Source organism: Stigmatopora nigra, chromosome 14 (genome assembly GCF_051989575.1).
Source record: "Stigmatopora nigra isolate UIUO_SnigA chromosome 14, RoL_Snig_1.1, whole genome shotgun sequence".
Classification (NCBI taxonomy): Eukaryota; Metazoa; Chordata; class Actinopteri; order Syngnathiformes; family Syngnathidae; genus Stigmatopora; species Stigmatopora nigra.
In genome coordinates this window covers 9,602,501-9,628,357 of record NC_135521.1, presented here as the reverse complement: position 1 = coordinate 9,628,357, position 25,857 = coordinate 9,602,501, and the positions used below count along the sequence as shown (strand labels likewise).

Genomic DNA, 25,857 nt, shown 5'->3' with positions numbered 1-25,857 from the left:
GCATTCTTATTTTTAGATTGTTGGTATTCCATTACAATTTCTCCTATTTTCCTCCCAATACCAGTTTACCATAATACCCCAAGAAAACCCGCGCAGGCACGGGGTATTCGTGCATACCATCCCAGCTAATTATGGGCAACAGGCGGAATACATTGAGAATTGGTTGCTAGCCAATCCCAGAGCACAAAGAGAAAAAACAAACAAACAACCACACATGCACGCATTCATACCCAAGGGACATAAATTGACAGCATAAATGAAATATTCTTTTCTCATATTCGATCTTTTGGATCTCGCCAGTACACCTAATTGTGTTGCAACCCGTGAAAGTCTTTCACATTTGTCCTCTGCTGCCAGACACCGAGCAATTAAAAAATGCATAATTTTAGAATTCGGCTCACTCTTCGTAATAGGATCCATTTGACGGGAAGTACTAGCACGTCTATTAAGTATTGTAGTCTTCAAGGCTTCTGACTTGGATGAATGATTTTGAAAGGTTGCACATTTGCACATCACCCCGTTATACAGATGGTCATTTAGATGGCAGGAGGAGAGAGAAAAAATGATCCCTTGACGATGACCCGCCAAGATTAAAATATTCAACATGTCTTTACAAATCTTTCCTGGCACAAAAACACAAAAAAAAAGGAAATTAAGATGATTCGCCATGCGGGAACAATGAGCTAGTGACTAATGGGCTTGTACTCTTCCTTTATCACAACCCAGGTAGCTACTACTAGTACTGCTTGGCTGTTGCGTGCATGCTAATGCTGAAATCTGCAAACAACCCCTCGCACGTACGTAAGAGTTGGCACACACGCTGAGGTGGAGGGAACAACCTTGTGGTGACATTAAAGCTTTGTGTAGACAAGTGGGTGTCGCCCGCTGTGGCTGCATGCAGAGCTCCTATCTTCTCGTGTTAGGATTTGCTGTGGCCTGTTGTCACACTTTGCTTTGTGTGGGTGTGCACGTCTCTGCGGGTAAAGCCACAATACACAGCTATGGGGATATCTGCCACACTTTGGAAGCTTTTGTGAGAAATTACACTGTGATTTAAAGGGAAAAAAAACGAACAGGGGGAAGGAAGATCATACTGTGTGCCGTAAGGTGGATTCCCTCTTTTTCGTACTTTATCTTTTGGACCTGGCATATTGTTTGTGATTTGTTAGGGCGTTTTAGAGCAAGGGTAGGGAACCGATGGCTCGAAAGCCACATGTGGCTCTCATGTCTCTGAGCTAAAATGCAGACACTACGTTTAGAGGGGCTTTAATCTTCATTATTTTAATTAAACTTTTCTGCATGCATGAATCCCAGTGAACGTCATCTCAGTGAACAAAAACAGCTTGAAGCAATTTACCATATGCCGGCTATCTTATGTGTCCCAGGAATAAGTGCTTTTCATTAGTTTAAGAGAGTCTGGAAAATATTTTCTGCCATATTTGCAGTATCGCTCCTCGTCTGATTTAACGAAAAAGCTTCTTCTCTCCTGTGTCCCAATAGGAGGTGATGCAGATGGAGAGGCAGCTCGGCGGTCGACTGATTGACGAACCCCACATCCTGCTCTTCAAAGACAGCTACCACAACCTGCGCCTGTCCATCCACGACATGCCCCAAGCCCACTGGAGGAGCAAGCTGCTAGCAGGCTACCAGGTGGGTGTCAGGGTAGCTCAGTTGGAGCCAAGAGAGATGCGTGTTTCGAATTTCAGCGTTTCATCACGTGAGCAAGCGGGTATACAATCCTTTCAAGGTCACCTCGTAGTAGAATTCAAGATGAACAAGTGCACTCACCTGGGCCATTTGTGATCGTTAGCGTGGGCTAAGGGTATAGACGTGTCTGTTTGGATAAAACAATAACTGCACAACAATGGAACACCCCTTGCAAAATGTGTAATTGTTTGAATGATCGGTTTACTGGTAATGATGCTTCTCTTGTGTACTATGATGAACAAAAAGTAAGCATGGTTATGCTCATTAGTGGTACACAGATGTAATTTTTAGACTCTTGATATCAGTCTGGCATACGGCGAAGACGATAATGTACTGATACCACCTCTTTTTTGTTCAAATAGATATTGTTTTATTTGTAATACTTAATTTCTCCCTTGATTTAACAGTCATTGATATGATCATCTTTGTCAAACATGACTTAACTGATTGTCTGATATTGAAACCCAAAAAATAAGTTAACTTGCTGCCACCCTCCCACTTAAAATGCCTTGGACATGTGATAAAATAATTGGTGCGGATGTATCTCGGCTTTTTTTTTTTAACACGTTGCCTTTGACTGGGCTAGGTTATTGACTTTCTCTCACTTCAAAAGCATTGTACGTGTACTTGTGATATACTCACAGCAAACGGATGATTGGATGCCACATAATTGAACGTCTATCATCAGATTGGAAAGGCCCACAAGTGCTCCCCTTTTTTAATCAATATCAAGACTAGTATATGTAGCAACACTAGTTCTATTGTCGGTTTGTAGACAATAATTGTAACTTCTTTAGATGTCAATGTGTGAGTTAGGAAGGTGAAAATTACTATAAGAGGAAAATATTTGAGATCAAAACAGTTGGGCTTTTTGTATTATTTTTTTGATGTGATCGGACGATCTATTTGTCATAGTGTGCGATGCTTAGAAAGCATGTTCACTGACTAAGCCACGTTATAGCTCAGCCAGTGCAGTAACTCAAAGCTGTGAGTCCATTGATTGCCCCCAGTGCTGCGTCCACTAAGGGAGCTTCCAAATATCGAATGGGAAATAAATATCTGGAAGCTCACAATCCACATGGTGGGAGCCATCCACGTGTTCAGCACTGCAGTCCACTGAGAATACTTCAAAGAGGACTAGAAAACGCTCTGGTCGGAGGTTGGAGCTGCACCACCGGCCGGCCGGGTCCCTTCGGAGAAAAATCGCAATGTGCCAAGCAAGCACAAACATGCTAGCATTTTACCCAGAACAAAATTTTCATCTGGACTCAGCCTGCTTTACTTTGATGTGTTTCCGCCACAGCGGTGCAGAGGGGGAAAAAAGGCTTTCCGTCCCCCACGGGTCCCAAACAATACTTAAGTGTATGTCTGTCACCTGGCTTCCTGCACCATCTGGCTGGCTGGGTAACAGTGCCTCTAGTTGGTCACGTGTGTGTACTGCGGCCCACAGCCCCTCCTAAACAGTTCTTGTCAGCAGTTAACAGGGATGCTGAAGGAAAGGGTTAGAGCGTCCTGATTATTTCCTTTTTTTGTTCCTCATGATCTCTGGGGAGACGCGCTCGAGGCATGAATATGGAGCAACGAGAGAAGATGTCAGAATTATCAGCCTTGAATGCGTTCGATGAAACGTAGCCAGGCTGCCTTTTTTGTCAGAGAATAGCAAGGACTTACTATGCATGCATTTAAAAGAGGGAAAAAGATGGTTAGATGCCGCCTGAGTAAGCAATTAACGGTGGGAATCTGGGATAAATCTTGGTAAATAATTATTTTTTCTGGGATTAGAAAAAAATGGTGTGTAGTTAGTTGTTGTCACTTGTAGAAATTCACATAAAGGGGATATATTCTATGTACTACTATGATTTTGGGTGTGGGTTCATAGGTTGTGATGAAGTTAGGGTTCTGTACAAATTGAAGTTTTTGTGTAGGAGAAAAAGGTGTCTGCTATGGACAACATCTATTCAGAAAATGTCAGTTAAAGTGTTGCTAGATTATTACTCAAAATATGTGAGTCATTCACCCAACCAAAACACAAAAAGTCAAAAGTCAAAAACATTGATTTATGGGTGGCCTACTCTTGAAAAGCTTTGAAAAAATGGAATATAGTCTACAATATAGTTTTGCTGTTTGCACAAGACTGGAGTTTCAAACTTGTGGCAACTTGATGGACCACAGGAGAATATTTTGCACCCCAATATTTCAAATCAAGTGCAGTATTATGCTATTAATGTGATGTGGATATTTTGATCAAGAAAGTCATTCCACTAATTGATCCTATTAGTAGTTGGCCAGACAAAAGATAGTAAAAAGACATGGATTTAAAGAATATGAAATTCACAGTTCACTTTATTCGCTGAGATTATTTTATTCATATATGATGCATGGGGACTTTCTGCAGGAGATCCCATTCTACCACCTCTGGAACGGTTCCCAGCGGTACCTCCATTGCACGTTCACTCTGGAACGCCTCAGCCTCAGCACCTGTGAGCTCACCTGCCAGCTGTGCGTGTGGCAGGTGGAGGGCGAGGGACAAAGTTTCAGCCTCGACTTTAACATCGCCAAGGTAACACTGACGATCTCGGCCTCCCCCACATTTGGATCGCCAGCCTTCCAAAATATTTTTATCTCTCGTTTTGCAATTGTCCAAAACAGGACACCCGAGCCGTGGACTCTGAGTTCCTGCTAATGGACACAAACGCCACGGCCTTGGCGGGGCCCAGCGCCTTTCAGATCCCGTACCTCATAAGGCAGAAAATCTGCAGCAGCCTGGACACACCTTGTCCCCAGGGGGCCGACTGGAGAATGCTCGCACAAAGACTCAAGCTTGAGAGGTAAGGATCGAGCGGGCTAGAAGTTTTAACTGATTCCTCTTTTCACCGGCACATGGCAAAAAGCAGCAGCAATAATAATAATAATAATCAAATAATTCAGCACCACCGTATTTATACTCCCTGAAAACGTTCTTTTGGCCATAAATCATTTTCAACCGTTTTTAAAATGGGAATATGCAGCAGCATTAATAATAATAATAATCAAATAATTCAGCACCACCATATTTATACTCCCTGAAAACATTCTTTTGGCCACAAATATTTGTCAACCGTTTTTAATATGGGAATAAGCAGCAATAATAATAATCATAATAATAATAATAATAATCCAATAATTCAGCACCATCATATTTATACTCCCTGAAAATGTTCTTTTTGCCACAAATAATTTTCAACCGTTTTTAAAATGTGTCAGAAAGGATTCTTAGTCTTCTTGATCACTAGTTACTTTTAATGATGCGTTCACATTCTGTAACTTCCACTAAACAATGGCAAACTGTGTAGGACTCCATATCGCATAAGGGAGTGATTGCCAACACTACCCTATTTCCCAGCAGCCATTTTATTTGATGGTGGGTTGGGATAAATTGACAACTCTACTTGAACAATAAAAACATTACAGACTTGTTTTCTCCAGGTAAGCTGCTGAATTTGTACTACTTTTCTCTGTCCGTTCGATTTTCTCTTTTAAACTGCCGAGGGACTTGAAGGGTAACAAACAAACAATCCATCAGCTCTAAATCTTAAAAAGCCTGGGATTCTATGCCAAGCTGTTTTCCTTTTTTTTTTCATTTTTTTTTCTTTAAGTTACACAATTGGTAAATTTAAAAAAAAGAGTTGCGCCCATTGATCCCCTTTTCCACAAATTTGATTTCTAGCCTCTAATGAAACTGAATAGGTAAAGTTAATTTGTTCGCTCAACTTTATTTGCCCCGATTAATCACCTAGTGAATTGGTGCGGTACGCGTTTAATTAGCAATGCTTTGCTCAGCAGAATCAATTCTCAATTAGGCCTGAAGTTCTGTCGTCCATTCTGTTACTGGAGAAATACACAACAGTTTCTCATTTGCTTTCCCATTGTATTTTGCATTCAAGCTTGACAACCTTATCACCATTTCAGTAATATAATGATATCCAATACAATATTTTATCTTTACAAAAATGATGTCGACTTGTTAGAGAGGTGTTCATTTATTTGCAATTGTTTACCAAAATATCCAAATAATATAGGATATAACTACATACTAGATGTGGTATCATATTTTACCTTTAAAAAAAAAAGTACAGTAAATAACATACTTCTGAGTTTAAGTCGAACCCGACAAATAATACCTCATAAAGATGAAAAAATATTTAAAAATACAAGTTCCACTGGAGTATAAGAAATGGCATTTTTTATTTGACCAGAAATCAAGAACAAACACATTATTATGGTAACAATGGAAAAAAACTAGATAACTATAACCTAACATTTAAAAAAGAAAAACATCAGGCTGTTGTGTTTAGAAAGAAAAAATATATACATAAGTAGCACTTGAGTATTAACAAACAATGAAAAGTGCGACTTTTATTGCGATAAATACGTTACGAAAACGTTAACTGAAATAGCCCACCCAAGTTTTCTATAGGGACATTTCCTCTCCTTTTGTTGGCCAGTTCAAACGCTGCAAAGTAATGGACTGTCTGTGACCTTTGTCAAGGTGGAAAGTATTTGGTGGTGTGTTGAACTCCCTAAAGCGGCACAACATCGAAGCGTTTGAGTGTTTCAGTGCATTGTGTGGTCTCCTTGAGAGTGAAAGCTGGTAAAACAAGGCGAACAGAAAAAGGACATTAAATCTAATCATTGTGTGCAAGTACACTAGGGATCAGACAGCACTCAACATCAAATGTAAGGTCACCAGGGACCAGCACTCTGTTGTCATTGATTGGGCTTGATGGCAAAAGGTTGTGTGCCTAAAAGGGGAAAAGGTTACTTCCGACTGAGTGACTGTGAAAAGCCAGTATAGGGGTTACTAAATGGGATTTAGGACTCATTTCAACATCAAATAAAGACCGAGACGTTTGCCTGAAAGCTCCTGTTAGGTTTCAAATGAAAATTGTCTTTTAGTTTTTCTTGATGGCAGGTAGTCTTAACCAATATTGCTGAAACTGCACACTAGAGCTTCAAATTGGGGAAATATAGTAAACGCTTGGTGGATTACATGACTGAAGTGAAGTACATCTCTTAATTAATTACTTGGTCAAGAATTGGCCTTACTTAGCCGTCGTTTTTAGGCCTAACTATACTATGTCGTTTTTAGGCCTAACTATACTATGTCGTTTTTAGGCCTAAGTATACTGTGTAGTTGTTTTTTTTAAGAAAAAAAAGCCTGTCATTTTTTTAAGAAAAAAAAGCCTTACTATACTATGTCGTTTTTAAGCCCAACTATACTGTCATTTTTTTAAGAAAAAAAGCCTTACTATAAACTGTCGTTTTTTAAGAAAAAAAAGCCTTACTATACTATGTCGTTTTTTAAGAAAAAAAAACCTTACTATACTATGTCGTTTTTAAGCACAACTATACTGTCATTTTTTTAAGAGAAAAAGCCTTACTATGAACTGTCGTTTTTTAAGAAAAAAAAGCCTTACTATACTATGTCGTTTTTTAAGAAAAAAAGCCTTACTATACTATGTCGTTTTTTTTAAGAAAAAAAGCCTTACTATACTATGTCGTTTTTAAGAAAAAAAAACTTACTATACTATGTCGTTTTTAAGCCCAACTATACTGTCATTTTTTTAAGAAAAAAAGCCTTACTATACTATGTCGTTTTTTAAGAAAAAAAAGCCTTACTATACTATGTCGTTTTTTAAGAAAAAAAAGCCTTACTATACTATGTCGTTTTTTGAGAAAAAAAGCCTTACTATACTATGTCGTTTTTTAAGAAAAAAAGCCTTACTATACTATGTCGTTTTTTAAGAAAAAAAAGCCTTACTTTACCATGTCGTTTTTTTGAGAAAAAAAGCCTTACTATACTATGTCGTTTTTTAAGGAAAAAAGCCCTACTATACTTTGTCGTTTTTAAGCCCAACTATTATGTCGTTTTTTGAGAGAAAAAGCCTTACTATACTATGTCGTTTTTAAGCCCAACTATACTGTCATTTTTAAGCCCAATTATGCTATGTCATTTTTTAAAGAAAAAAAGCCTTACTATACTATGTCGTTTTTTGAGAAAAAAAAGCCTTACTATACTATGTCGTTTTTTAATAAAAACAGCCTTACTATACTATGTCGTTTTTTAAGAAAAAAAGCCTTACTATACTATGTCGTTTTTTAAGAAAAAAAAGCCTTACTATACTGTCGTTTTTTGAGGAAAAAAAAGCCTTACTATACTATGTCGTTTTTTAAGAAAAAAAAGCCTTACTATACTATGTCGTTTTTTAAGAAAAAAAAGCCTTACTATACTATGTCGTTTTTTAAGAAAAAAAAGCCTTACTATACTATGTCGTTTTTTAAGAAAAAAAAGCCTTACTATACTATGTCGTTTTTTAAGAAAAAAAAGCCTTACTATACTATGTTGTTTTTTTAAGAAAAAAAAGCCTTACTATACTATGTCGTTTTTTGAGAAAAAAAGCCTTACTATACTATGTCGTTTTTTAAGAAAAAAAGCCTTACTATACTATGTTGTTTTTTTAAGAAAAAAAAGCCTTACTATACTATGTCGTTTTTTAAGAAAAAAAGCCTTACTATACTATGTCGTTTTTTAAGAAAAAAAAGCCTTACTATACTATGTCGTTTTTTAAGAAAAAAAGCCTTACTATACTATGTCGTTTTTAAGCCCAACTATAATGTAGTTTTTTAAGAAAAAAGCCTTACTATACTATGTCGTTTTTTAAGAAAAAAAGCCCTACTATACTTTGTCGTTTTTAAGCCCAACTATAATGTCGTTTTTTAAGAAAAAAAAGCCTTACTATACTATGTCGTTTTTTGAGAAAAAAAGCCTTACTATGTCGTTTTTTAAGAAAAAAAGCCTTACTATACTATGTCGTTTTTTAAGAAAAAAAAGCCTTACTATACTATGTCGTTTTTTAAGAAAAAAAGCCTTACTATACTATGTTGTTTTTTAAGAAAAATAGCCTTACTATACTATGTCGTTTTTTAAGAAAAAAAGCCTTACTATACTATGTCGTTTTTAAGCCCAACTATAATGTCGTTTTTTAAGAAAAAAGCCTTACTATACTATGTCGTTTTTTAAGAAAAAAAGCCCTACTATACTTTGTCGTTTTTAAGCCCAACTATAATTTCGTTTTTTAAGAAAAAAAAGCCTTACTATACTATGTCGTTTTTTAAGAAAAAAAGCCTTACTATACTATGTTGTTTTTTAAGAAAAAAAAGCCTTACTATACTATGTCGTTTTTTGAGAAAAAAAAGCCTTACTATACTATGTCGTTTTTTAAGAAAAACAGCCTTACTATACTATGTCGTTTTTTAAGAAAAAAAGCCTTACTATATACTATGTCGTTTTTTAAGAAAAAAAAAGCCTTACTATACTATGTCGTTTTTTGAGAAAAAAAGCCTAACTATACTATGTCGTTTTTTAAGGAAAAAAAGCCTTACTATACTATGTCGTTTTTTAAGAAAAAAAAGCCTTACTATACTATGTCGTTTTTTAAGAAAAAAAAGCCTTACTATACTATGTTGTTTTTTAAGAAAAAAAAGCCTTACTATACTATGTTGTTTTTTGAGAAAAAAAGCCTTACTATACTATGTCGTTTTTTGAGAAAAAAAGCCTTACTATACTATGTCGTTTTTTAAGAAAAAAAAGCCTTACTATAATATGTCGTTTTCTAAGGAAAAAAAGCCTTACTATACTATGTCGTTTTTTTAAGAAAAAAAAGCCTTACTATACTATGTCGTTTTTTGAGAAAAAAAGCCTAACTATACTATGTCGTTTTTTAAGAAAAAAAAGCCTTACTATACTATGTCGTTTTTTAAGAAAAAAAAGCCTTACTATACTATGTCGTTTTTTTAAGAAAAAAAAGCCTTACTATACTATGTCGTTTTTTGAGAAAAAAAAGCCGTACTATACTATGTCGTTTTTTAAAAAAAACAGCCTTACTATACTATGTCGTTTTTTAAGAAAAAAAAAGCCTTACTATACTATGTCGTTTTTTAAGAAAAAAAGCCTTACTATACTATGTCGTTTTTTGAGAAAAAAAGCCTTACTATACTATGTCGTTTTTTAATAAAAAAAAGCCTTACTATACTATGTTGTTTTTTAAGAAAAAAAAGCCTTACTATACTATGTTGTTTTTTAAGAAAAATAGCCTTACTTTACTATGTCATTTCTTAAGAAAAATAGCCTTACTATACTATGTCGTTTTTTAAGAAAAAAAGCCTTACTATACTATGTCGCTTTTTAAGAAAAAAAAGCCTTACTATACTATGTCGTTTTTTAAGAAAAAAAAGCCTTACTATACTATGTCGTTTTTTAAGAAAAAAAAGCCTTACTATACTATGTTGTTTTTTGAGAAAAAGCCTTACTATACTATGTCGTTTTTTGAGAAAAAAAGCCTTACTATACTATGTCGTTTTTTAAGAAAAAAAAAGCCTTACTATACTATGTCGTTTTTTAAGAAAAAGAAGCCTTACTATACTATGACGTTTTTCAAAAAAAAAAAGCCTTACTATACCATGTCGTTTTTTGAGAAAAAAAGCCTAACTATACTATGTCGTTTTTTAAGAAAAAAAAGCCTTACTATACTATGTCGTTTTTTAAGAAAAATGGCCTTACTATACTATGTCGTTTTTTAAGATAAAAAAGCCTTACTATACTATGTCGCTTTTTAAGAAAAATAGCCTTACTATACTATGTCGTTTTTTAAGAAAAAAAGCCTGACTATACTATGTCGTTTTTTAAGAAAAAAAAGCCTTACTATACTATGTCGTTTTTTGAGAAAAAAAGCCTTACTATACTATGTCGTTTTTTAAGAAAAACAGCCTTACTATACTATGTCGTTTTTTAAGAAAAAAAGCCTTACTATACTATGTCGTTTTTTAAGAAAAAAAAGCCTTACTATACTATGTCGTTTTTTGAGAAAAAAAGCCTTACTATACTATGTCGTTTTTTAAGAAAAAAAAGCCTTACTATACTATGTCATTTTTTAAGAAAAAAAGCCTTACTATACTATGTCGTATTTTGAGAAAAAAGCCTTACTATACTATGTCGTTTTTAAGCCCAACTATAATGTCGTTTTTTAAGAAAAAAGCCTTACTATACTATGTCGTTTTTTAAGAAAAAAAGCCCTACTATACTTTGTCGTTTTTAAGCCCAACTATAATTTCGTTTTTTAAGAAAAAAAAGCCTTACTATACTATGTCTTTTTTATAAGAAAAAAAGCCTTACTATACTATGTTGTTTTTTAAGAAAAAAAAGCCTTACTATACTATGTCGTTTTTTGAGAAAAAAAGCCTTACTATACTATGTCGTTTTTTGAGAAAAAAAGCCTTACTATACTATGTCGTTTTTTAAGAAAAACAGCCTTACTATACTATGTCGTTTTTTAAGAAAAAAAAACCTTACTATACTATGTCGTTTTTTAAGGAAAAAAAGCCTTACTATACTATGTCGTTTTTTTAAGAAAAAAAGCCTTACTATACTATGTCGTTTTTTGAGAAAAAAAGCCTAACTATACTATGTCGTTTTTTAAGAAAAAAAAGCCTTACTATACTATGTCGTTTTTTAAGAAAAAAAAGCCTTACTATACTATGTCGTTTTTTTAAGAAAAAAAAGCCTTACTATACTATGTCGTTTTTTGAGAAAAAAAAGCCTTACTATACTATGTTGTTTTTTAAGAAAAACAGCCTTACTATACTATGTCGTTTTTTAAGAAAAAAAAGCCTTACTATACTATGTCGTTTTTTAAGAAAAAAAAGCCTTACTATACTATGTCGTTTTTTGAGAAAAAAAGCCTTACTATACTATGTCGTTTTTTAAGAAAAAAAGCCTTACTATACTATGTTGTTTTTTTAAGAAAAAAAAGCCTTACTATACTATGTCGTTTTTTAAGAAAAAAAGCCTTACTATACTATGTCGTTTTTTAAGAAAAAAAAAGCCTTACTATACTATGTCGTTTTTTAAGAAAAAAAAGCCTTACTATACTATGTCGTTTTTTAAGAAAAAAAGCCTTACTATACTATGTCGTTTTTTAAGAAAAAAAGCCTTACTATACTATGTCGTTTTTTAAGAAAAAAAGCCTTACTATACTATGTTGTTTTTTTAAGAAAAAAAAGCCTTACTATACTATGTCGTTTTTTAAGAAAAAAAGCCTTACTATACTATGTCGTTTTTTAAGAAAAAAAAGCCTTACTATACTATGTCGTTTTTTAAGAAAAAAAAGCCTTACTATACTATGTCGTTTTTTAAGAAAAAAAGCCTTACTATACTATGTCGTTTTTTAAGAAAAAAAGCCTTACTATACTATGTCGTTTTTTAAGAAAAAAAAAGCCTTACTATACTATGTCGTTTTTTGAGAAAAAAAGCCTAACTATACTATGTCGTTTTTTAAGGAAAAAAAGCCTTACTATACTATGTCGTTTTTTAAGAAAAAAAAGCCTTACTATACTATGTCGTTTTTTAAGAAAAAAAAGCCTTACTATACTATGTTGTTTTTTAAGAAAAAAAAGCCTTACTATACTATGTTGTTTTTTAAGAAAAATAGCCTTACTATACTATGTCGTTTTTTAAGAAAAATAGCCTTACTATACTATGTCGTTTTTTAAGAAAAAAAGCCTTACTATACTATGTCGTTTTTTAAGAAAAAAAAACCTTACTATACTATGTCGTTTTTTAAGAAAAAAAAGCCTTACTATACTATGTCGTTTTTTGAGAAAAAAAGCCTTACTATACTATGTCGTTTTTTGAGAAAAAAAGCCTTACTATACTATGTCGTTTTTTAAGAAAAAAAAGCCTTACTATAATATGTCGTTTTCTAAGGAAAAAAAGCCTTACTATACTATGTCGTTTTTTTAAGAAAAAAAAGCCTTACTATACTATGTCGTTTTTTGAGAAAAAAAGCCTAACTATACTATGTCGTTTTTTAAGAAAAAAAAGCCTTACTATACTATGTCGTTTTTTAAGAAAAAAAAGCCTTACTATACTATGTCGTTTTTTTAAGAAAAAAAAGCCTTACTATACTATGTCGTTTTTTGAGAAAAAAAAGCCGTACTATACTATGTCGTTTTTTAAAAAAAACAGCCTTACTATACTATGTCGTTTTTTAAGAAAAAAAAAGCCTTACTATACTATGTCGTTTTTTAAGAAAAAAAGCCTTACTATACTATGTCGTTTTTTGAGAAAAAAAGCCTTACTATACTATGTCGTTTTTTAATAAAAAAAAGCCTTACTATACTATGTTGTTTTTTAAGAAAAAAAAGCCTTACTATACTATGTTGTTTTTTAAGAAAAATAGCCTTACTTTACTATGTCATTTCTTAAGAAAAATAGCCTTACTATACTATGTCGTTTTTTAAGAAAAAAAGCCTTACTATACTATGTCGCTTTTTAAGAAAAAAAAGCCTTACTATACTATGTCGTTTTTTAAGAAAAAAAAGCCTTACTATACTATGTCGTTTTTTAAGAAAAAAAAGCCTTACTATACTATGTTGTTTTTTGAGAAAAAGCCTTACTATACTATGTCGTTTTTTGAGAAAAAAAGCCTTACTATACTATGTCGTTTTTTAAGAAAAAAAAAGCCTTACTATACTATGTCGTTTTTTAAGAAAAAGAAGCCTTACTATACTATGACGTTTTTCAAAAAAAAAAAGCCTTACTATACCATGTCGTTTTTTGAGAAAAAAAGCCTAACTATACTATGTCGTTTTTTAAGAAAAAAAAGCCTTACTATACTATGTCGTTTTTTAAGAAAAATGGCCTTACTATACTATGTCGTTTTTTAAGATAAAAAAGCCTTACTATACTATGTCGCTTTTTAAGAAAAATAGCCTTACTATACTATGTCGTTTTTTAAGAAAAAAAGCCTGACTATACTATGTCGTTTTTTAAGAAAAAAAAGCCTTACTATACTATGTCGTTTTTTGAGAAAAAAAGCCTTACTATACTATGTCGTTTTTTAAGAAAAACAGCCTTACTATACTATGTCGTTTTTTAAGAAAAAAAGCCTTACTATACTATGTCGTTTTTTAAGAAAAAAAAGCCTTACTATACTATGTCGTTTTTTGAGAAAAAAAGCCTTACTATACTATGTCGTTTTTTAAGAAAAAAAAGCCTTACTATACTATGTCATTTTTTAAGAAAAAAAGCCTTACTATACTATGTCGTATTTTGAGAAAAAAGCCTTACTATACTATGTCGTTTTTAAGCCCAACTATAATGTCGTTTTTTAAGAAAAAAGCCTTACTATACTATGTCGTTTTTTAAGAAAAAAAGCCCTACTATACTTTGTCGTTTTTAAGCCCAACTATAATTTCGTTTTTTAAGAAAAAAAAGCCTTACTATACTATGTCTTTTTTATAAGAAAAAAAGCCTTACTATACTATGTTGTTTTTTAAGAAAAAAAAGCCTTACTATACTATGTCGTTTTTTGAGAAAAAAAGCCTTACTATACTATGTCGTTTTTTGAGAAAAAAAGCCTTACTATACTATGTCGTTTTTTAAGAAAAACAGCCTTACTATACTATGTCGTTTTTTAAGAAAAAAAAACCTTACTATACTATGTCGTTTTTTAAGGAAAAAAAGCCTTACTATACTATGTCGTTTTTTTAAGAAAAAAAGCCTTACTATACTATGTCGTTTTTTGAGAAAAAAAGCCTAACTATACTATGTCGTTTTTTAAGAAAAAAAAGCCTTACTATACTATGTCGTTTTTTAAGAAAAAAAAGCCTTACTATACTATGTCGTTTTTTTAAGAAAAAAAAGCCTTACTATACTATGTCGTTTTTTGAGAAAAAAAAGCCTTACTATACTATGTTGTTTTTTAAGAAAAACAGCCTTACTATACTATGTCGTTTTTTAAGGAAAAAAAGCCTTACTATACTATGTCGTTTTTTAAGAAAAAAAAGCCTTACTATACTATGTCGTTTTTTGAGAAAAAAAGCCTTACTATACTATGTCGTTTTTTAAGAAAAAAAGCCTTACTATACTATGTTGTTTTTTTAAGAAAAAAAAGCCTTACTATACTATGTCGTTTTTTAAGAAAAAAAGCCTTACTATACTATGTCGTTTTTTAAGAAAAAAAAGCCTTACTATACTATGTCGTTTTTTAAGAAAAAAAAGCCTTACTATACTATGTCGTTTTTTAAGAAAAAAAGCCTTACTATACTATGTCGTTTTTTAAGAAAAAAAGCCTTACTATACTATGTCGTTTTTTAAGAAAAAAAGCCTTACTATACTATGTTGTTTTTTTAAGAAAAAAAAGCCTTACTATACTATGTCGTTTTTTAAGAAAAAAAGCCTTACTATACTATGTCGTTTTTTAAGAAAAAAAAGCCTTACTATACTATGTCGTTTTTTAAGAAAAAAAAGCCTTACTATACTATGTCGTTTTTTAAGAAAAAAAGCCTTACTATACTATGTCGTTTTTTAAGAAAAAAAGCCTTACTATACTATGTCGTTTTTTAAGAAAAAAAAAACCTTACTATGCTATGTTGTTTTAAAGCCCAACTATACTATGTCGTTTTTGAAGAAAGATCCTTACTATACACTGTCGTTTTTTAGCGGAAAAAAGCCTTACAAAACTAATTTTTTTTACGAAAAAAAAGTCTTACTGTACCAATAATTGTAACAGACAAAAGAATAAATACTACTGCTTAATTTTGGGAGCCTGTAGTCCAGTGGATAAGTCATTGGCCTCCCACCTCTGTGGACCTGGGTTCAAATCCTGGTTTGCTCTACTTACCTAACTTTTCCAACTTGGAGGTACCATAAAGTACTAAGTATGATCTGGGAGTGAAAACAGACAAAACAACAAATACTACTGCTTAATCCTGTAGAGTGGTGGCTCAGTGGATAAGTCATCAGTCTTCCACCTCTTTGGTCTGGGGTTCAAATCCTAGTGCTTGCAAATATTTTCCCACTTTTATTCAGGTAAATGAAAGGGACAAAAGTCCAAGTACTACTGCTTACTCTCACTGGGTGGTGGCCCAGTGGATAAGTCATCAGTTTGCCAACTCTTTGGTCCTTGGTTCAAATCCAACTGCCGGCAAAGATTTTCCCACAATTGTTGAGGTGAAAGAACAAGTACATTTGCCTAAGTGTTTAACTGAATAAGTATTCAGTGGTGGATGAAGCATTTTGTCCAAAAAATGACTAAGTGTTTCACTCCATTTCCTTGGATAAAACGTTTCAACACCTATGTATAAGTGGGGCACGAGTTGGTGTAGTGGGTGGTGGCCCAGTGGATAAGTCATCAGTTTGCCAACTCTTTGGTCCTTGGTTCGAATCCAACTGCCAGCAAAGATTTTCCCACAATTGTTGAGGTAAAAGAACAAGTACATTTGCCTATGTGTATAACTGAATAAGTATTCAGTGGTGGATGAAGCATTTTGTCCAAAAAATGACGAAGTGTTTCACCCCATTTCCTTGGATAAAACGTTTCAACACCTATGTATAAGTGGGGCACGAGTTGGTGTAGTGGGTTGCACACTCGCCTTTGCACCGAGAGAACGTGAGTTCGCTTCCCGGTGTCGGCGGTTCACTGACCAAGCAAGCGGTCGAGGGTCGGCCGAAGGCCGACCCGAGAACGCCTTTCGCACAGACAGGTCCCTTCAACTGTCTTCCGAACTGCCGAAGGCAGTTCGGAATATAACCTTTTGCTGAAAAGTATGACTAAGTGTTTAATATAAATTAAAAAGTTTTTTCTTTTTTTTTTTCCTTCTTCTTATTCCATTGACCAATTCTACTTTCCAAGTATTTTCAGCCAAACGATGGCTGTGGGAATCGAACCCAGGTCTCCCACACGGGAAACCTGTGAACTAACCTCTGCGCCAACCAAGTGACTACACTTTCCTTAGCAATCATTTGAGTGTCTTAACAAGAAGTACACAGAAACAACTAAGTGAAAATGTGTGGCGAGCCCAGGAATCAAACCAGGGTCTCCCAGACGGGAGTCTGGTGAACAAACCTCTGCGCCAATCAAGTGGCTACACTTTCCTTAGTAATCATTTGAGTCTCTTGACAAGAAGTTCAGAGAAACAACTAAGTGTAAAAGTGTCCCAACCGGGACTTGAACACAGGTCTCCCAGACAGGAGTCTGGTGAACAAACCTCTGTGCCACCAGTGACTGCACTTACCTCAGTCATCATTTTAAAGTCTTGACTACACATGGTTGTTTCTATTTAAGAGGAAAATGATTCCTACCTGAGTAGGGAATCGACCCCACTATCTTTGGTGTGGGAACCCAACGCTTTAGTGTTTGCGCTAAGTCACCCATCTACTTCCCTGCTTTGGACCGGCCAGCTATCCGAAGGATCCACCATGGAATTATAATGTGTTGCTGAAAAAAATGACTAAGTATTTATTTTGATGGAAAAAGGTATTCCATACACTGAACTACATAGTGTAGTGATCGGTCAAACTACATTGGGATTATGAACCCCAGCTGCCCAGACGGCAGGCCAGTGAACATACCACTATGCCATGAAGTGCCCACACTCTACTCTGTCATTATTTGATGGTCTTGACTACACATGGTTGTTTCTATATTAGGGGGAAAGTGCTTCCTACCCAAGTCGGAACTATCCAACTATTTTTGGTGTGGGAACCTAACACTTTAGTCTTTGCGCTAAGTCACCCATCCACCCTTTTGCTTTGGACTGGTCAGCTATTGGGAGGTTTCACCACAGAATTAAATTCAAAGTTAGAAGTTGGGAACCAATCCTACTAAAGTGTTTTGCTCAAACGACATCGGATTCCAACAACCGTGAACTTGCAAATGTTGTGACTATTTTCCATTCAAAATCATTCATTCCCTTTGTGCGTGCAGACACATGAGCTTCTTTGCGTCGAAAGCGAGTCCGACCTCGGCCATCCTCGACCTGTGGGAAGCGCAACACTTCCACGGGGGCAACATCAACCAGCTGGCCACCGTCATGGCGGACATCGGCAAGCAGGAAGCCATGATCTTCCTGGTGTCGGACGGCGAGTGCTAACATGCCAAGAAGACGGCGAACAGGGTGGAAGAACAGACCAGCTGAGCCTCATGTTTGAGCTCGCTCAACGTAGGAGGATGCTGTTTTAACCATTTCCACTAAGAATCCTAATCAAGCAGCTCCATTGAAAAGCTGCTGATAGCGCTCCCACCCACGTCTCAAATTACTTCATACATAATTCCATGCCTTATGTAGCTCTTCATATATTTAAAACAATAACGGCCAGTTATTCCACGGCATTGAAAAATTTGTGAAAACATTTAGTCCATTTCCTTGCTATACAATTTACGGTTAATTTTCCAGTGAGCTCTTTGTCCCCGCGAGAAAGCCAATTCTGCCCACTTGTAGATTAACCATGTCCCTCTGCTAACTCATTTTTTTCTATTTGTCCTCAGGCCTGTTTCAGTCATAAAAAAGGTGTTCTAGCAGTTCCTGGTAAGGTTAGTGAAAGCTAGGATTTGACCTCAAACTTACAATGGTTGAGAAGTGTCAGATCATTTGCAAATTCCAAACACACACAAAATGCAAATAGGCAAATGACCCCAACGAGATTTGCAAGTTAGAACAGTGGAAGATATGACACCGTTGTTGGATGATGTAAGCCGGTCAGACGTGAGTACTTACGTCGCTTGATTTAAGTACACATCTGAATGCCTAACATTATAATGTCATCTGTTAACGTAATGGTGTAATCTGAATTGATGATCTCTATGTGAATAATTCGGAAAAGCCTAAGGTAGATATGGTCACAATGTGATACCTGCTGTACTAAGTCTGCTTCTGTTGCGGTCATTTTGCATTCGTTTTGCGTTTAATCCGGGTAGTGAGAGAAATGAAATGAAGGGGTATCTAGCTACTCTTTGTGGATGTTAGATGCGTGTTCTTAACTGGAAAAACGTCTTCATTTCCCTCACTCGAGTTGACACGTCATTGCTAATGAAGCTGCCTCAGGGCTTCGAAACACTTGGGAAGCAACGGACATGGTCACCGTCCCAAGTGACGTGTCATCTAATTGCTTTAATTGCGAGGCAGACATGGTGTTTGCAGCGAAACAAAATCTGCCCCGCACGTCTGGGTCGTTTTCTGAAGCCATGTTCGGCATGCTTTGGTGTTTCTGTGCCACTTTTTGGCTACTGCAATACGACCGAGGGAGCATCTGTAGTTTCGATCCCCAGTACAGCCATTTTGTGTGTGAATGCCTGTGCCCGTGTGCTTGTGCTCCTCCTCAGGGTTGCGTGTGATGTCTCTAAAGTTGTCAGGAGAGTCCCCCTTCATTAAAGACACACTCGGTCAAACAGCTGGGGTATACGCCCAAGCCCCCCCTTCCCCCAACACGCCAGAGCTTCGTTTTACGATTGTCCCGATTTTTGGAATGTATTTTTATGTTTCCGTGTGCTTATTAGCAAAAGAGGATTCTTTGTTTTTTAATGTGGCATCTCAACACTTGTTTTGGTTAAGATGGCTAGTGCAGCTGTTTTTGACCAAAGACTAGTAGGGCCAAATGATTGCCATTATCTAGTCAAGCATAATGGTCTAGTTTTCCATGAAACCTGGGGTAGGGGAAGATAGAATACCTGTACTCTAAAAAAAAAAGTATTAAATAGGAACATTTTGACCTTCACTCCATACTAACATGCTAAATTTCTCATGACATTCTGATTACAGGAAAGATTTGGATTCTGGACATTTAATAGTGAGTACATTTTTTTTCCTCTTTCAATTGTGGCCCTAATAATCCATTATTTAGAAATACTTTTTGACATGTGGAGATGCCACCACACTACACAGTTTGTGTCATTTAAAGGATAGCCTTCTTTTAAAATCCCTCTCACGCACATCGTTGGCATCACACAGCAAAATGTCGTTGAAAATGATGACACCCTCGTGTAAAATAAATCTTTTTCTATCGCAATCACGTGCCGTCACTTTGCATACAGTATAGCGTATGTTTACGCGTGCGTGCGTGAGCTAAATTGGTAACCAAAGTTTTCATTTATCCTTTTCCATTCCACTGCTGTTTTTGGAGGGGGGGGTCGTTGTTCAAGCCGTAATGTTGACTATGTGTTTGTGTGAAGACTTTGTAAAGAAATGTAAATTATATTTTATTATGAAGCCAAATAATACCGATAACAAGGAGGGAAATAAGACACTTAAGTTGCGCGGCATTTGTCAAGTCTAAACCGTGACGTGTTTGCCTATTTTAACTGTTGTTTGGCGATCTAGCAGTGGAGACTTTCTGCAGTGTTATACGGCTTTAGAGAGGCTCTTAATGGGAAGCTTCAGTGTTTGTTGTTTGTTTGTCATCACTTTTCCAACGTATAAGTGTCAGCATTTACATAGAAGCTGCAACTAGTCAATCACTGGAACGGTTGGAGGAAGACCGTGGACTTGTTTGATAAGCCATGGCAGTTGTTCACTCAGTTTGTGTTTGTGTGTGTGAGTTTGTGGGAAAGAATGCTAGTGTGATTGTGTAAAAGTGTTGATGTGTTTGAGAGAATGGGTAGAACAACTTACCAAATTCCAAATCGACCTGCTTAGTTCACATTGATGCCAATACAGTACCAGAATGCATTTATAAATCATAGTTGATTGTTTAATTTTGGTTACTGTTAATGTTGTTTTAAACCTGTTTTGATCGGGAAAGGCATGCAGCGATATGTCTTGGATTTTCACATGGTTTCGTAAAAATATACGAAAAAAAATTGTGCATGAAGGGGTTAAAGACTTGGGAAACATTGGAAGGGTTGGCGATGTCAATGTGTAGAAAGAGTTCGTTTTTAGAGCAATTCTTTTCGAACATTGTGGATACACTGTAGGTCAAAGTTGTTAGTGTCTTTGGGGGAAAAATACATTGGAGGCACTTAATTGCGTGTTCAATTTCAATATTGAGGCTGGGGAATGTTGGATTTGTGAAAATCAATCTGCTCTAGAAAGGGACTCTGGGTGAGAGCAAGAGAATTTTAGCATGCGCTTGGGAGACGACATTTGTGATAGCGAGAGAATGTATGTATGTGATATCTTGTGTGTTTGACCGATTATCCATTGAGGCAATATTCGGAGCCGATATTTGCACTACTGATGCTGATATTTTAATCTGACGGGCTGCTATGACTTCAATTAAATTCTCTCTTGACTCTTCATTTCGGTTATTTCACAATTTTTACAGTGAACGAGAGCTATGGCGGAAGTTTTTATTGAACTTTACAAGCGTCAGCGCTACCTTGTTAACCGCTTGGTGGTGTTGTGATTGGGCGTAAGAATGGTTGTCTTTCTGAGTGCCCTACAGCTGACTGACGACCAGTCTAGGGTGCAATAAGGCTTTCGCCCAAAGTACACTGGGATAGGCTCCAGCAACCCTTGCATATTGGATATGTGGTATAAAAAAATCAATGAATAAATATTGGCTCCACATTTTAAGAATTGGTCACCTCAACTATGAATAATTGGTCAACTTATGGTTGTTTTGATTGCGATATACTGCTTTGGTTTGAGCCCGTGTATGAGGTTGCATTTTTAAGGGGTATAAGAGTGTCAAGTTTCTGTAATTGAGTGTAAGGATGCTTGTTTGTGAGTGTGTGAGTGTAAGTGTTTGCCCCACTCATGTAGTTCACCGACTGCTAGCATCTCCAACATTTGCTTACACTACAACTGTACATTTTGTATTCTTTCTTTCAAGTCAAGGTGTGTGTGGTGGGAAAGGCCAAAAGTGTGTGTGTGTGTCCATTCCTGCCGTTTTGCTGTTCCTTTTTGGCAAATAGACTTTTGTACTTGTGAACTCTTTCTGTTTTGGAGTCAATGTTCCTTGCCTTTCTGCATTCAAAAATGCTGTACTTATTACATGCCACTGCGCTTATGCAATTGTATAATCCCAATTTGAGTTCTGTCCATTTTCTTTCAGGGTGGTTGTTTTTTTTTTTTTTACTTTTTACGTTTTTACCGTCAATGTACATTGTTGTTGAGACTTTTCGTGGCAAAGGAAAAATGTCAGCAAAGGGAGATTTTCTGTACTTTTTGGACAATGACGGATTTGTTGGTAGAATTTTGGAAATTCGTTTCTAAGTGCTTTCAAGTATTTACTTGGCCTTATGTATATATATATCGATCTATGACATTTCAGAAAGGTATGTATAGTAATTGAACCTGAAATCACTGTAAATAAATTATATATTGTTAACTGAAAGACTAGGGGTTTTAATGACAACCTCTGTTGTCATGGTGATGCAAATATTATAGCAGAAATGCAAACTTTATTTTGAAATTGTACTGAGCAGCACGCTGATTAAGGATTAGAGATGAATTGGTAGATAAATAGACGACAGATTTGAAGCAGGCCAATAGGGAAATATGTTAATTAACACACGCATTGCAGCATTATAACAACAAAGGTGTTTATTTAATCAGGCCAGCATTTATTTAAAAACAATTATATTTTGAAGCAATATAAATACATATTCAGTAAAAGCTTGGAAGTTTAAAAAAAAAGGAGTAAATGCACGATAAGAGTAACCTTGATTTAGTATTAAATTCTATTTCTATCTTTTGGAGAATTAAATACTGACTTTGTTTTGAAAGGTACTATTTTATTCTGCAATACTGGCTTCCAAAACAGGTAAGTTTTGTTTTCACCTCCACAGATGGATCCTTGCTTTGTGCTTTTCCCTCATTAGCCTATTCCAACAAACTAATTGTATATATTAATTTGCATGTTTGCGTATAGTAAAACTCAAAAGGTTATTCATTCTATGATTGTCTATTTATTAGGATAAATTTATTTTAAATGGGTTTCACATTTCCCATTAAGTCTATTGGAAAGCTATTTTCTATTCATTACAACGACACCACATCCATTTTCCAACATTCTTAAAACAAACTTTCAAGTGGTCCATAATCAAATTAGGCTAAATTGAAGGTAAACAATGTAAAGTCGTGCTTGAATGGATCGACTCGGTCCAGTTGAGTGACACATTCGGTATTTGGTAGGAGACGGTAGAAAAGCGGTAAGTTTGGAACATTTGAGTGAGTGAGGGCTGGACGCCAAGATCTCAAACGGGGGCAAATGCGTGGCCTTTGCAGAGGGGCTTGTCCTTCTTTGAGTAGAACGTCTTTCCCTCCAAGTTCATCTGGCAGAGCTTTATGAGCAGAAATAGCCAATGTAGAAAATAACTAAGATTTTCCTATTAAGGATTCAACTGTCAAGAACTTCAAATTGAAAGCTCCTCATTTCAAAATACTTTTGATTTAATAGGCACACCGTTTTTCTTTGCCACATTTTTAAGAAATGTGTACCAAATTAATTTCAATTTCATTTACTATCCGTCTAAGAATAACAGAGGAGCAGCAAAAGTAAAGCAATTTGGCTAAAAGAGTCAATGTTTATAACTCTTTACAGTATACCTATCAAATTTATTTCAGATCTGTCCAACACTAACTGAGGAGTAACAATTTGAATGTCTAAAATAAAATGGTCGGAAGTGTGCGAGAAAGACTTACAGCGCAGACGAAGCACGTATCGTGCCAACTGTAGCCAAGCGCCTCCAGGAAGCGATCCCCGGCATCGATCTTAAAGTCGCAGCCGTGACACTTGGTGCCGAACATTTTGTCGTAATCTGCAAAGGAAAAGGAAGACCGTCACGATGTGCTCTTTCAAGGTTAGTATTATAAAAATTGAACTTTTTAATAATTGTATGCCTTTGCTAAAATCACAATGTTAAGGGGTGTGCATACGCATATATATACACATGTACACACACATACACACACACACATTCTCACACAAGCACTCACACACGTGCACCAATGTATACAAACACTAATACATGTACACACTCATGTATGTATGTATGCATGTCTATGTATGTATGTCTATGTATGTTTGTCTATGTATGTATGTATGCATGCATGTCTGTCTAAATGTGTGTCTATGTATGTATGTCTCTGTATGTATATGTATGTGTGTATTTATTTCTCCCTCTCTCTCTATATATATATGTATGTATGCGTATTTATGTCTATGTCTGTATGTATATCTATGGATGCCCGTGTATGTCTGTCTGTGTATGTATGTGTATGTATGTCTGTCTGTGTATGTCTGTTTGTTTGTATGTATGTCGGCATGTCTGTATGTCTCTGTCTGTGTATGTTTGTCTGTCTGTGTATGTCTGTCTGTGTGTGTATGTATGTCTGTGCGTGTGTGTCTGTCTGTGTGTGTGTGTCTGTCTGTGCGTGTGTGTCTGTCTGTGTGTGTGTGTCTGTCTGTGCGTGTGTGTCTGTCTGTGCGTGTGTGTCTGTCTGTGTGTGTATGTCTGTCTGTGTGTGTATGTCTGTCTGTGGGTGTATGTCTGTCTGTGGGTGTATGTCTGTCTGTGTGTGTATGTCTGTCTGTGCGTGTGTGTCTGTCTGTGTGTGTGTGTCTGTCTGTGTGTGTGTCTGTGTGTCTGTGTGTGTCTGTCTGTGTGTGTCTGTTTGTGTGTGTCTGTCTGTGTGTGTCTGTCTGTGTGTGTCTGTCTGTGTGTGTCTGTGTGTGTCTGTCTGTGTCTGTCTGTGTATGTCTGTCTGTCTGTGTATGTCTGTCTGTCTGTGTATGTCTGTCTGTCTGTCTGTCTGTCTGTGTATGTCTGCCTGTCTGTCTGTGTATGTCTGCCTGTGTATGTCTGTCTGTGTATGTCTGTCTGTGTATGTCTGTCTGTGTATGTCTGTCTGTGTATGTCTGTCTGTGTATGTCTGTCTGTGTATGTCTGTCTGTGTATGTCTGTCTGTCTGTGTATGTCTGTCTGTGTATGTCTGTCTGTCTGTCTGTGTATGTCTGTCTGTCTGTGTATGTCTGTCTGTCTGTGTATGTCTGTCTGTGTGTCTGTCTGTCTGTGTGTCTGTCTGTCCGTCTGTGTATGTCTGTCCGTCTGTGTCTGTCTGTCCGTCTGTGTCTGTCTGTCCGTCTGTGTCTGTCTGTCCGTCTGTGTCTGTCTGTCTGTGTATGTCTGTCTGTCTGTGTATGTCTGTCTGTCTGTGTATGTCTGTCTGTCTGTGTATGTCTGTCTGTCTGTGTATGTCTGTCTGTGTATGTCTGTCTGTCTGTGTATGTCTGTCTGTCTGTGTATGTCTGTCTGTCTGTGTATGTCTGTCTGTCTGTGTATGTCTGTCTGTCTGTGTATGTCTGTCTGTCTGTGTATGTCTGTCTGTCTGTGTATGTCTGTCTGTCTGTGTATGTCTGTCTGTCTGTGTATGTCTGTCTGTGTATGTCTGTCTGTCTGTGTATGTCTGTCAGTGTATGTCTGTTTGTCTGTGTATGTATGTCTGTCTGTGTATGTCTGTCTGTCTGTGTCTGTCTGTGTCTGTCTGTGTCTGTCTGTGTCTGTCTGTGTCTGTCTGTCTGTGTATGTCTGTCTGTCTGTGTATGTCTGTCTGTCTGTCTATGTGTGTATGTCTGTCTGTGTATGTCTGTCTGTCTGTGTATGTCTGTCTGTGTATGTCTGTCTGTCTGTCTGTGTATGTCTGTCTGTCTGTGTATGTCTGTCTGTCTGTGTATGTCTGTCTGTCTGTGTATGTCTGTCTGTGTATGTCTGTCTGTCTGTGTATGTCTGTCTGTGTGTCTGTCTGTCTGTGTGTCTGTCTGTCCGTCTGTGTATGTCTGTCCGTCTGTGTCTGTCTGTCCGTCTGTGTCTGTCTGTCCGTCTGTGTCTGTCTGTCCGTCTGTGTCTGTCTGTCTGTGTATGTCTGTCTGTCTGTGTATGTCTGTCTGTCTGTGTATGTCTGTCTGTCTGTGTATGTCTGTCTGTCTGTGTATGTCTGTCTGTGTATGTCTGTCTGTCTGTGTATGTCTGTCTGTCTGTGTATGTCTGTCTGTCTGTGTATGTCTGTCTGTCTGTGTATGTCTGTCTGTCTGTGTGTGTCTGTCTGTGCGTGTGTGTCTGTCTGTGTGTGTATGTCTGTCTGTGTGTGTATGTCTGTCTGTGGGTGTATGTCTGTCTGTGGGTGTATGTCTGTCTGTGTGTGTATGTCTGTCTGTGCGTGTGTGTCTGTCTGTGTGTGTGTGTCTGTCTGTGTGTGTGTCTGTGTGTCTGTGTGTGTCTGTCTGTGTGTGTCTGTTTGTGTGTGTCTGTCTGTGTGTGTCTGTCTGTGTGTGTCTGTCTGTGTGTGTCTGTGTGTGTCTGTCTGTGTCTGTCTGTGTATGTCTGTCTGTCT

The 25,857-nt window shown here is 36.2% G+C and overlaps 2 protein-coding genes across 8 annotated transcripts in view; one reads left to right on the top strand and one right to left on the bottom strand.

The window, feature by feature from the left end:
• unc5a (unc-5 netrin receptor A) overlaps positions 1 to 21,996 on the top strand; it is a 111,453-nt gene extending 89,457 nt beyond the window's left edge. For 4 of the 6 annotated variants that reach the window (XM_077733607.1, XM_077733605.1, XM_077733608.1 and 1 more), the window contains 4 exons: positions 1,501 to 1,650; positions 4,103 to 4,267; positions 4,357 to 4,535; positions 17,514 to 21,996. In XM_077733607.1, the coding sequence (XP_077589733.1) occupies positions 1,501 to 1,650; positions 4,103 to 4,267; positions 4,357 to 4,535; positions 17,514 to 17,679 (660 nt within the window). In that variant the 3' untranslated portion in view covers positions 17,680 to 21,996. The remainder of the gene's footprint in view (positions 1 to 1,500; positions 1,651 to 4,102; positions 4,268 to 4,356; positions 4,536 to 17,513) is intronic. The other 2 variants (XM_077733610.1, XM_077733606.1) reach the window with 1 other exon arrangement.
• Positions 21,997 to 22,065: 69 nt separating this feature from the next.
• Positions 22,066 to 25,857, bottom strand: part of LOC144207926 (PDZ and LIM domain protein 7-like) — a 34,116-nt gene continuing 30,324 nt past the window's right edge. For both annotated transcript variants that reach the window (XM_077733611.1, XM_077733612.1), the window contains exons 10-11: positions 23,170 to 23,285; positions 22,066 to 22,808 (exon numbers count right to left, since the gene is read on the bottom strand). In XM_077733611.1, coding sequence (XP_077589737.1) covers positions 22,722 to 22,808; positions 23,170 to 23,285 — 203 coding nt within the window. In that variant the 3' untranslated portion in view covers positions 22,066 to 22,721. The remainder of the gene's footprint in view (positions 22,809 to 23,169; positions 23,286 to 25,857) is intronic.